General features: G+C 45.2%; 1 protein-coding gene across 2 annotated transcripts in view; it reads left to right on the top strand.

Annotated features, from left to right (window-relative positions):
- Positions 1–4480: 4480 nt before the first annotated feature.
- The window catches only part of XDH (xanthine dehydrogenase), a 61840-nt gene continuing 54576 nt past the window's right edge, over positions 4481–11744 (top strand). The window contains exons 1-2 of one of the 2 annotated variants that reach the window (XM_082745269.1): positions 4481–4770; positions 10947–11004. In XM_082745269.1, the coding sequence (XP_082601395.1) occupies positions 4729–4770; positions 10947–11004 (100 nt within the window). In that variant the 5' untranslated portion in view covers positions 4481–4728. The remainder of the gene's footprint in view (positions 4771–10946; positions 11005–11744) is intronic. The other variant, XM_082745270.1, reaches the window with a different exon arrangement.

Here is an 11744-nt window from a genome sequence, read left to right as displayed (position 1 = left end):
GGTATTATACTAAGTAAAATAAGTCAGATTGAGAAAGACAAATACCGTGTTATATGATTTTCCTTACATGTGGAATCTAAAAAAAAAAAAACAAATGAATGAACAAACAAACAAAATCAGAAATCAGACCTAAACATACAGAGAACTGATGGTTGCTGGAGCGGAGGGCAGTAGGGAGATGAGCAAAACAGGTGAAGGAGAGTGGGAGATACAGGTTTCTAGTTATGGAATGAATAAGTCATGGGGACGAAAGGTACAGTACAGGGAATAGAGTCAGTGATATTGTGATAGTGTTGCGTGACGGCAGGTAGTAGCCACACATGGGATAAACCTAGCATAATATTTAGAACTGCTGAATCGCTGTGTTGTTCCCCTGAAACAATGTAATAGGCTGTATCAGCTATGCTAAAAAAAAAAAAATTAATGAATCAAAAAAAAAAAAATCAGGGGCTGAGACATTTCTGAAAATTCAACTCTTTCCTTGCAACGTGGACTCGGTCCCGTAAGCGTTTGTTGATCTTTCTTGCAGACCTGGAAGTAGGCTAGGTACCGGCGGCAGAGCAGCAAGCACATTTCTGCTCCTGATTCCAGGGCTCACCCTCTAGCCATGGAAGAAAGACACTTGGCCATCCAGAGGCTGGATTTGAGAAGGACCATGAATGCCATGCTGACAATCCCGGATCTATTCTCCACAGTTAGTGAAGAACCATCTCAGAACCGATTTCTCTGCTGCCGAGTGGGTAGGAGGCTGGTGTGCTGTGAGACTGTTGGCAAGTTGATCTCTTTGACCCTCATTTTCTTTGTCTAGAAAGGGAAGATAATAATAACTTCCCTGCCCATCTCTCAGGGCTATTATAAGGATCAAATGAAATTATGTCATGCTCTTCAGGTGCCAAGAACTATGATTAGGGCTAGTTAATAATCTAGACGTCTGAGAGAACAAGGGAAGACAGGTGCCACCACACAGGGATGCTCTGAGAACACAGCAAAATCTTCTATCCGGCCTGGACCTTTGTAGCAGAGAAACCAGGCTTAGAAAAACAAAACAAAACAAAACAAAGCTAGTAGAAAAAAAAAAAAAAAAAAACCAACAAAAAGTGAGTAATGAAATCGTTTGAAAGAAAATTGATTTTTTTTTTCTTTTCTAGTCTAGTGAAAGTTATTTTAAGTGAAGAAAATGAACAAAAAATGCCGTAGGGTACAGGCGAAAATGCAAATTCAGATGTATAGCAAGGAAGTGAGCCCTGCAGAGCACGGAAGGCTGGACAGCTGTCGCCCGGCCCTGACCAGGCCTCCAGGGAACACGCCAGAAGTTCTCCTGAATTGTTCTTCTGGTGTAGGTTTGGAGTATAGGTGAGGTTCAGTGGGGTGAGGTCTGGAGCCGACGACCAAGAAACAATTCTTGAGATGTCTTTGGTGCAAAATGGTGGTTTATTAAAGCACAGGGACAGGACGCATGGGCAGAAAGGGCTGCTGCCTCCAGGGTTAGTGAGGGGTGGCTGATTGTGATACCAGAGGTCTTGCCATTGTCAAGTTCAGGTTGTTTTTCCCTCTAGCAAGGGTTGAACTTTAAGAGGGTTGGGAGCTTCCAGAATGTTACACAAATCCACCCAGGATTGGGGGGTGGGGTGGGGAGGAGGTTTCAGGATGTCAGCTGTGTTCTGTCCTCGGCTAGCCTTCTGCTTCTTTATCACTTCCTGCTGGGAGCACTTGGCCCCAAGGGAGCTTGCTGTTCCAGAAATTAGGATTCTGCCCTTTTCATTCTTAACTCTTGATTTCCAGAAATTATTCCAGGACTATCCGGGAGGTCTCAGGGGTTATCCGGCTCTCCTGCAGACTTGAGACCTCACGCCAATACAGTGCCTATTATAAACTAAGGCATTCCTTAGGAAAAAATGGGTTAAGTTAATGTATTGTAAGTTACAGTTGCCCAAACTCCAAAGCACGAAATCCATGAATTCAGCCCAAATTTGAGAATTCTTGTCTCAATATGGAAAGCATAAGCAGGAGGTCTTCAGCTTGGTGAAAAGTGCTTCTTTGAGATGGTTCCTCTAATTTGTAATATTTTAGAAAAGCACAGAGAAGGAAATGGTCACCGATATTTTGACAATCAATAATCATACAAAGTCAGCGTTTTGCCAAATTTCCGTATTACAGAAATAACTGAGTTACCACAGTTACCGCAGAAATGAAATCTGAACAACAGAAGCCTTTGTTCAATATCTATCTCACTTCTGTTTTTCTTAATGCTCCACAATAACAGAGAGGAATTTGACCTCCAGATGACCGAGAAGGGCTGAAGGTGGGCTGCCTAAACTATGGCTCTCTCATCCTTACCTGGCAGGATTCTTACAAAGGAGGCAGTTACCCCATTTTTGTAGATCAGATTGAAGCCAAGAGAGTGATTTTTGCCAAAAGTCTCACACAGGTGCTAGAGCTATTATTTAAGCCAAACTACTTAACCCCCAACCCGAACTTCTTTCTCCGTCCTCCCTCTGAATCTTGAGAGTTTCCTGGGAATATGGCCAGAGTTGAGCCAGGAGAAAGCAGGGGGCTTGCAAAACTGGGCAGATCAGTGGATGGACGAAAAGCCTCCCTAGCCCTGAGGAGTGAGTGAGTGTGGTCAGGGAGGACGGAGCTATTACGAAACACTGCCCGCAATCAGCTGCTCTGCTTCTCCCCACCTCCTTCTCTCCTTCTTTTTAGAGCGGGGTTTCTCAATCTTGACTCTATTGACCTCTTCAGACCAGATAATTCTTTGTTGCGGGGGGCTGTCCTATACATTGGGAGGCTGTTTAGTAGCGTCGCTGTCCTCTTAGCTACTAGAAACCTGTAGCATCTCTCAGTCATGACCTTGAAGCATATGGACATGGGGATGTCTCCTCTATGTCTCCCAATCCCCCAGTGAAGAACCACTGGTTTATGGTCATCAACCATCCCAGTTTGCCATGCACTGAGAGACTGGTCACAGTGTCAGTGCTTTGACCAGAAGAGTTGGGGCCAAATGAGGATGGTTTGTCTCCCTAGAGGTGAGATCTCATCTCCTACTTAGATGAAGTGTGTGGAGGGAGAAGGCATTGTGCTGATAATGTCCTAGTGGGCCATCCCCCTGAGGTCATGTGCCTAAGACTCCTTTCTTTCCCCATGTAGCCTGCGTGGGGATCAGGGGGAGTGACCCACTGCAGAGAGGCTGACTGTTCCAGGACTAAAGACCAGAGGGAATGCTGGTGCAGTTGTGCCTGTGTGTGTATGGGGGAGGCCCAGCTAGGGGCTGACCACAGAGTGTCACTGGTGCTGCCCAGGTGGGCTGTGTGCCTGTCCGTGCACACCAGCAGGTAATGGGTACTGGAGGGGGAAAGTTTGCAGCTCTGTGTCAACTTGGCCAGGGCCTGGAAGGTGTGGGTGTTTTAATTTATCCGATATTTTGAAATATTCTTAATGAGTTACTCTGATCACTTATCAGGGGGCGTTTCCTGGGAGAAACAAACAGAGAAGACCCTCAGAAACGGTGTGTCAACAGATGAATGGATAAAGAAGATGTGGTATATATACACAATGGAATACTATGCAGCCATCAAAAGAAATGAAATCTTGCCGCTTGCAATGACGTGGATGGAACTAGAAGGCATCATGCTTAGTGAAATAAGTCAAGCAGAGAAAGACAACTATCATATGATCTCCCTGATATGAGGAAGTGGAGATGCTACAGGGGGGGGTTAAGGGGGTAGGAGAAGAATAAATGAAACAAGATGGGATTGGGAGGGAGATAAACCATAAGTGATCTCACAAAACAAGATCTCACAAAACAAACTTAATCTCACAAAACAAACTGAGGGTTGCTGGGGGGAGGGGGTTGGGGAAAAGGGGGTGGGGTTATGGACATTGGGGAGGGTATGTACTATGGTGAGTGCTGTGAAGTGTGTAAACCTGGTGATTCACATACCTGTTCCCTGGGGGATTAAAATATATTATATGTTTATAAAAAATAAAAAATTAAAAAAAAAAAGAAATGGTGTGTCAACAGGATAGTTTTTGTTGTGCTTCATTCACGACAGTAGTTGAAGTTGAAGTGGTTCTTGGCACACTTACAACACATTCCGGAAACATATCATTTGTCTCTCTGCCTTCTGCTCTCGGTGCCATTCGTAGGCCCATCTACAGGATGAAAACGGCAGTTCTGGAGACAACATGGCCAAGGTCAGATGCCAGGTGTTGGTTCTGGATCGCTGGGCTCCATGGCTCGTGACCTCGTGGCAGCTCCTCCGGGCCGTGTGAGAATGCGGCGTCCGTGTAAGTGCTGAGCCCGGGTTGCTGTATACCCGAATGGGAAAATGCCAAGTGTGGAGGGGAAGGTGTGAATCCTTTTTATCCCAGGGCTCTGACTTGGGCCCTTCCTCCTTCGGGCGATGGAGCAGGTTCCAGGAGGGTGGTGCTTAAGACCATGGGTCACCTGGCCACCGGCCCTCCCCCGGGCCTCCGTGCTCTTTGACACAGCTATTGGAGGTGTGGTTTCCTGCCTAAGATTGTTTGCGTTTTCCTCATTACATAAACCGCTGGCTCTTGCCAAGCCCTCCCGGTGCCCTGGAGCTCTAGGCTGCTTTTCTCCTATTGGCTGGCCAAGTTTCATTTTTTGGGGGGAGGTGTAGTTTTTCAAGCTGCTGAGCCAGGCGGTGTGTCAGTGCCTTCTGGGAGTGAAGAGCTGGAGTTCGGGGACCCCCACCTGTAACAATGACAGCAGATGAGTTGGTTTTCTTTGTGAATGGCAAGAAGGTAAGAAGGAGCTGGCCTCAGGTCCGACTTCTCTGCTGCCCTCCCAGGGCCTGATGTTTGTTCTTTGGAAGACGCTGGCTCTGTTCTTTCTCTTTCTCTCCTCTCTCACTCATTCCCCGTCTCTTCTCTCCCTCCCTCCAAAGTCGTTGCTGCATTTTGGGTAACACTGGGGGAAGAAACCCTTCTCAGACCTGGAACATAGGATGCTCCAGGGGCAAAGGCATGTCCGGGGAGGCAAGCGAGAAGAGAGGCTTGAATTCCCACTCGGTGTGCAGCAGCAGAGACCCTGACCCAAAGCCAAGGCAGGGGCACAGGGTCACGAGACTGGAGGTCACCGACCATGCCTCTATTTCTGTGTTTAATCCAATTTGTCCTCTGGTTTTTGTTGTTCTCTTTGCTGAGAGAAGGAACAGGAACTTGTTTTCTTGCTAATACCAGGGTGTGAGAGAGACATAGTGTTTGATTCTGGCATTTCAAGGCTAATGTGACAACTAGCTTGTAGGAGGACATTACTAACATCTTGGGGCAAGCCACGATTTTTTTTTTTCTTTTTCATAAGGGGCATGTTTCTCCCCCTCCCTCCACTTAATACTGCATATAAATATTTTATATTTTTAATAAAATATTTTATATAAATTTTATAAAATTTCATAAATTTTATAAAAATTTTATATAAATATTTTGATAAAAATTGCCCACTCGGATGAACTTTGTTGGTAGGCAGGGACATGGGAGCGTGGGGGGTGGGGTGTTGAGCAGAAGGGGACTTCAGACATGGAGACCAGTCCTCCAGGCCCTGCAAGGGTTCGAATCCTTGCAAATTTCACCACAGGAGCTGGGAGGGAGCGTGCAAGCATTATTGCATTGTCCCCATCCCCCTCCCTCGAGCCCTGCTGAGATGCTCCAGTCTGCTCCAGCTCCCAGGTCAGGAATGAAAGGGACAGTGAAAGGACAGCCGTAGTCCTATCTTGCAAATGGCCATGTGGAGAGTGTGAGGGGTGACTGTGCCAAGGGGCCCTCAAAGAAGGATAATTTTCTTTGTTTTGCTTTACTGGTGTTTTTGAGTTGAGAAATTAAGCAACGTTTGAGGTAATTCTCAAGAGCTAAAATGAGCTTCATGGGGCATCTGGTGCTTAAATGGTCAGGATGTGTCTGGGTGACTAGCAAGGGAATTCTGTGAGCTACGGCAACATCAGTGCTCTGAAGTTCAATCAGTGCTTCTGTGTTCAATGTGAGGCGTGCCACCGGGAGGTGCTGAGGGTGGGGTCAGCCATGTTTTTCCAGGTTCCGTGTGTCTCTCCATGTCAATTTCTTTTGAGGGTTGGCATCTGGCAGCAAACCAAGAGGTAGGGCACAGCTTCCCTGTTGGTGGTTGTGAAATTTTACAGCCAGCATTTCCAACAACTTTGCTGCATTCAGCGATTGCCTCGGAGAGATCCAAGAAATGGTTGAATTGACTTTCTAGAAGTATTCCTTACACGAAGCATCTTCGGTGGAATTTTTCTAAATGGTTTTTATATTGAGTGAGCAGCTGGATTCAATGACTTCCAGGGCCACATCTTATTCCAAGATTCTCCTATTTACCATGCCATCAATTCGTATGGGACAGGACGAGGTCATGCTCTTCCTTAGGGATGGTGTGCTGTGACGCACTGGACACGAAAAGGCATGTTTCGAGGGAAATCTGGCCTGGCGGGGTTGTTTCCTCCTGTATCTCGGATCCACTTCAGGAAAGCAATTTAACATTTTTAGATGGTATCATCATATCAAACCCATTATCTCTGTTAAGTTTTTCTAGTGTCAGTTGCTCTGAAACCATAAGCCTGTAGCCTCTTGAGAAAGTGCTAGAAAGGTGGAGAGGCAATCTAAGAAGTGATGATGAGTAAAAGCCATGCTTTGCACACAAGACCAAGCAGGAATCCCCAGTCAGATCAAGGTGGCTGTGAGTACGTGCGTTCCCGTTTCTATTTCCAAGATCTTGCTAGATCTAGATCTTTTGTTACCGGATATTGTGCAGAGAAGTTACCAAAGAAGCTGTTGGAATGGGTGACTCACTCTTCATTGTAGGCCTTATTCTCTTATTCTCCCTGTTTCAGTCTGTCCAGGACTCTGTCTCTGCTGACTGGGGTTCTGGAGAGGTCCTGAGGCCAACGATCAAATACCTCAGGGGGCTTCTGTGGTGGTGATGGGCCTTGATGATGATCGTTTCCATGTCTTCTGTTCTAGAGTCAGCATTGGAAGGAAAGAAAGAGCTGCCCAGGATTTTGGTGTTATTGTAGTGACAGTCATTTTGTGGGCAGGATTCTAGAGTATCTCAGCAGTAGCTTTCTGTTTGGTGGAGACTGTGGTGCATGGAGGAGTCTGGCCGACTGGGTGTGAGGGGCACAGCTAAAGGTGGGGGTGATTCCCACAGAAGCAGGTGGCAGCTACAGAGAGCCTCATGGTGGCTTTGACTCACTCACTCACATTACGAGCTCCTGCCAGGCCTGTGCCTGTGGGGTACATTGGCACTGGGTGAGTATAGTCTCTGAGAAAAGGCCAGGCACCTGCCCCTCGGGACCTTAGGGACCAGTTAAAGAGAGGGATTATAATTAGGCAAAGTAATATGTTACAAAATGTATTTTACAGAAAACTAGGCCCACAAAATGCTCTTTTCAGATATTCTTCTTTTAAATGTTTATTTATTTTACAGGGAGAGGGGGGAGAGAGAGAGAGAATGTGCACATGTGAGAGTGGGGGGAGGGGCAGAGGGAGAGACTGTCCAGCAGATTCCCCTCTGAGTGTGGAGCTGGACACGGGGCTCCATCCCACGACCCGTGAGATCATGACCTGAAACCATGAGTTTTAACTGACTGAGCCACCCATGTGCCCTCTCTTTTCAGATATTCTTCAACCACTTAGCACAGTGTTGGCATCCAGCAGGCGTCCAATTAATGAGGACAGAATGAATGCACAAGTATTAAATGCCATTGGAAATCCTCTACTGAAGAGAATTATTTAAAATTTTTTTTTGCGTTTTGAAATTATTTTAAGTGTACAAAAATGTTGTACAAAGCATACAAAGAAACACTCAATAGGCTACACACCTTTACCAACTGTTCACATTTTATCACATCTGCTTTATCATTATCTCCTTCATTCTCTCTCTCCCTGTACACACACACACACACACATACAACGAATAGGTGTTTATGGGATAAGCGCGTGCATAAGACATATATGGATATGTGTATAGGTATATATGTAGATATATAGATGTATATAAGTACCTACATAATGTTACATATTTATTTATGTATAAAATTAATAGAAATAAATACACAAAGTATAAAATTTTCTTTCTGAACCATTTGAGGGTAAATTTCCAACATCATGCCCTTCTAACCCTTAAACCAAAAGTACAACATTCTTATAGAAGTAGTCTCTATAAAAATCAGGAAATAAAGTGTTTATATAATACTATTACCTAATCTATAGCCCTTCTGCAACATTTTCCAGTTTCCCCAATGATGTCATTGATAACTTTTCTCCCAAGCCTGGGACTCAGGGTCATACTATTTATTCAGTTGCTGTGTCTCTGAAGTTTCCTTTAAACTGGAATGGCACTTTACCTTTCCTTGTCTTTTGGGACATTGATGTTTATGAAGAGAATAGGCCATTATTTCTTAGAATGTCTTTCATTTTGAGTTTTTGTTATGCTTTTTTATAATTATATTCAGAGTCTGAATTTTGGGCAGGAATGCCAGAGAAGTGGTAAGTGTTTCTCAGTACATTACATCGGGATACATGTGAGGTCAGGTTCCGCCATTATTTGGAATGTGAATTTTGACCACTTGGTTAAGGTGGCATCTGTCAGTTTTCTCTACTGCAAGATAAATTTAATATCCTTTATAGTTAGCAAATAATCTGTAAGAAGATCCTTTGAGTCTATGTGAATACCTTGATCATCAAACTCTCACCTACTAGTTTTAGCACCCATGGATAATTCTAGACTGGCTCATTTACTGTGCTGATTGCAAGATGGCTAACTGGATTCATTAGTTGGCATTCCTCCATCAGAATGAACTTACTCATCTCTCCAATTTGTTTATTTATTAGGTATCACTTTGGACTCATAAGTTTTAATCTTATTTAATGGGTTATAATCCATTAGAGATATTATTGGTTTTGATGCTTAAATCTTATCAGAACAATATGCTGAACCCAGCATTTCCTAAGCTCATATCCCCACAAAATGTCTGTCCTCTGGAATACCCGTTGGCGTACTGTTCAGAGAGGGTTCCATGGTGTTTGCTGGGCCAACCCTGCAGCCATGCTGTGAGAGTAGCATAGCCATTCTCTGTAGGAATGCAAGGAAGGTTGGACCACTCATGGCTGAGATGATATAACAGCCTTTGCTGGGGAAGTGTTTGGGGTCTTGTAAGTCAAAATGCAGGTGGAAGAAGAATGGAATAGTTGAAGGCACGGAGTCAGAGGTATACATTGTATTTTCTCTGGGATGTGAAGACCAGGTTCATATGGAAATAGGAGGGGAAAAGGCTGAAAATGAAGATTGCAGACATATGAGAAAGGGCCTTGGAAGATAGCCCAGGGAACTTGAATGTTACCTGGCATACGTGGGAAGTCACGGGAGGCACAGAGCAGGGGATGGATGTGATGGAAGCTGAGCTGGAAGATGAGGAAGGCATAGCTCAGGGGGAAGGCAGTAAGCTAAGAGGCTCTTCCTGTCATTTCCAAGCAAAGTGATAGGGATCTTTATTTGTGCATTTATGAGTTCTCCAAGAGAAAAGAAATAGCTTCCTGTGTGAACTTTGTAACTAGGACTTTGAACAAACTGGACTTGTGGGGTGTTTTAATGAAAGGAAACTAATTTGATTTTCCGCTTTCCCTTAAACTTTTTTTTCAGGGGGCGAATTCTGGCAGTTTTATGGCTTCTTGGATTGCTCTTAATCAGTAAAAAATCCTATGGTCATTTCTAAGTTTCTATACACAGCCTCAGTTCAGGATAGAGAGGTGGGGTTAGAAGAAATTTCTCATTAAGTCAGTCCTGGTGGAAGATGGCTTCCCACCACTGGGAACATTCCATTGTAAGTCTCATGACATGGGGCATGTGCTTTTCTCTGGCCCATGGCCCTTCCTTAGCCTCCAGTTGTGGGAGCTCCTCTGTATAGACCCTATTGGAGGTCCAAAGCCTTCCATAGTCAGTGCTTGGGGGATGATTTAAACACCTCCACACCAGCTCACTCTCTCTTGCATGACCTACACCAGGTCCACAGCCAACACTTCACATCCTCTGCCCTCCCAGACTCTGGGAGTGCACACCGATCCCAACACTGCCATTTCTTCTTCAGCTTCTCTGGTAAGCCTATCTCTAGCTTTCAGATATGCCAGACGACCATATCCTCCATCTCACAAAGGCTGTATATTAGCTTCCTGTGTAGAGCTATGGAAGCCCCCTCATGAAGTTTGAGGCATGAGGCAGATACCTCCTCTCCTCAACCTTAGGAAAATGTAAGATTCATAGTGTCACTCTCTCTAGAGAAACTCTTGTCACATATTCTCTCTCCTTAACCATCCCAGTCACCCAAACCCTATTACCTTCATAACATAGGATGGGTAGGAGTAGTAATGCAGGTTTTTGTGGATTTCCTTTGACTCTTTGCATCAGAAACTGGCACCTCACTTTATAGATAACTTTTCTATCTTATTGAATAAACCATTTGTGGACTTTTGGGTTGAGATTTCTTCTCCATGTCTGATATGTGTTATGTTGTTGGCATTGGGCTGGCTATCAGAGCCAATGACTGGCAGCACAGGCCAACAGACTGGCCCTCTACTCTCTGAGATGCTACATGCCTGGGGCACAGATGGGGATCTGCGGCTGCCACTTATTTGACAGAAAGGGAGAGAGCACAAGTAGGCAGAGCAGCAGGCAGAGGGAGAAGGAGAGGCAGGCTTCCCATTGAGCAGAAAGTCCAATGAGGGACTTGATCCCAGGATCCTGAGATCATTATCTGAGCCAAAGACAGATGCTTAACTGACTGAGCCATCCAGGCGCCCCAAGACCTTCATTTTCATGATATATTGGGCACATCCCTATTAACTCGACAAACTCTTGGGTGAGGCAGTGGCTAAGTATACCTAGGATACATTTTTCTTTTGTTTTGTTCTTACAGGTGGTGGAGAAAAATGCAGATCCAGAAACAACCCTTTTGGCCTACCTGAGAAGAAAACGTATCCTGACTTTGGGGTGAGGGTGTGGCGCAGGACAGTGAGGGTTCATTCTCTAGGCCTTATGTTATTTTCTAGTGACTGTGGGAATCCAGTAAAGTGTGGAGGACAGAGCTCTGGACCCCTGCATCTTAGCTGTAGCTCTGTCACTCAGCAGTTGTTTGACCCTGGGACCTATTTTGAGCTCTCCAGGTATAAAATTATCGACTGTCAAATGAGAGGATTATTTTTGATGTTTCTTAGGATTTCTTCCAGGTAAGACTCTAGTGATGCTAGGGTTTAATCCTGAGCCTGTAAAAAGAGTATCTGTGAAAGGCCCTCATTGGCCCTGGTGAACTGTGTGGCCGTTCCCCTCAGGAGGAGTTGGCCTCCCTCAGGAGATCTTCACTGAGGCTTTCCAGAGAATCTTTCCAGTTCTGTGAAGGTGGAAGGAATGTCAGAGGAAGGTGTGTTTTTTTGAGAAAGGATTCCAGAGTGGGGAAGTGTGTGAAGTGCCATCCACTGTGGAGATGGCACACTGAGAGGCAAGGGACAGGGGATTCCTGAGCACTTACTGTACATAGATAGAGTTCAAGGTGATTTCCATAGGTGGGCTCATTGATCCCCATAGCAGTGCCTCTGACAGAGGAGGAAGTGAGTTTGACACATGAGAAGGGACCTGCTTCTTGCTCGTCTATTCTGGGCCAATCCTGGCAGAGCTTGACTGAAACCTAGAGGCATGCTCTTAACGTTCTAGTCATGCT

Source organism: Mustela nivalis, assembly GCF_964662115.1.
Source record: "Mustela nivalis genome assembly, chromosome: 8".
Lineage (NCBI taxonomy): Eukaryota > Metazoa > Chordata > Mammalia > Carnivora > Mustelidae > Mustela > Mustela nivalis.
This window is presented reverse-complemented; position numbering and strand designations above follow the sequence as displayed.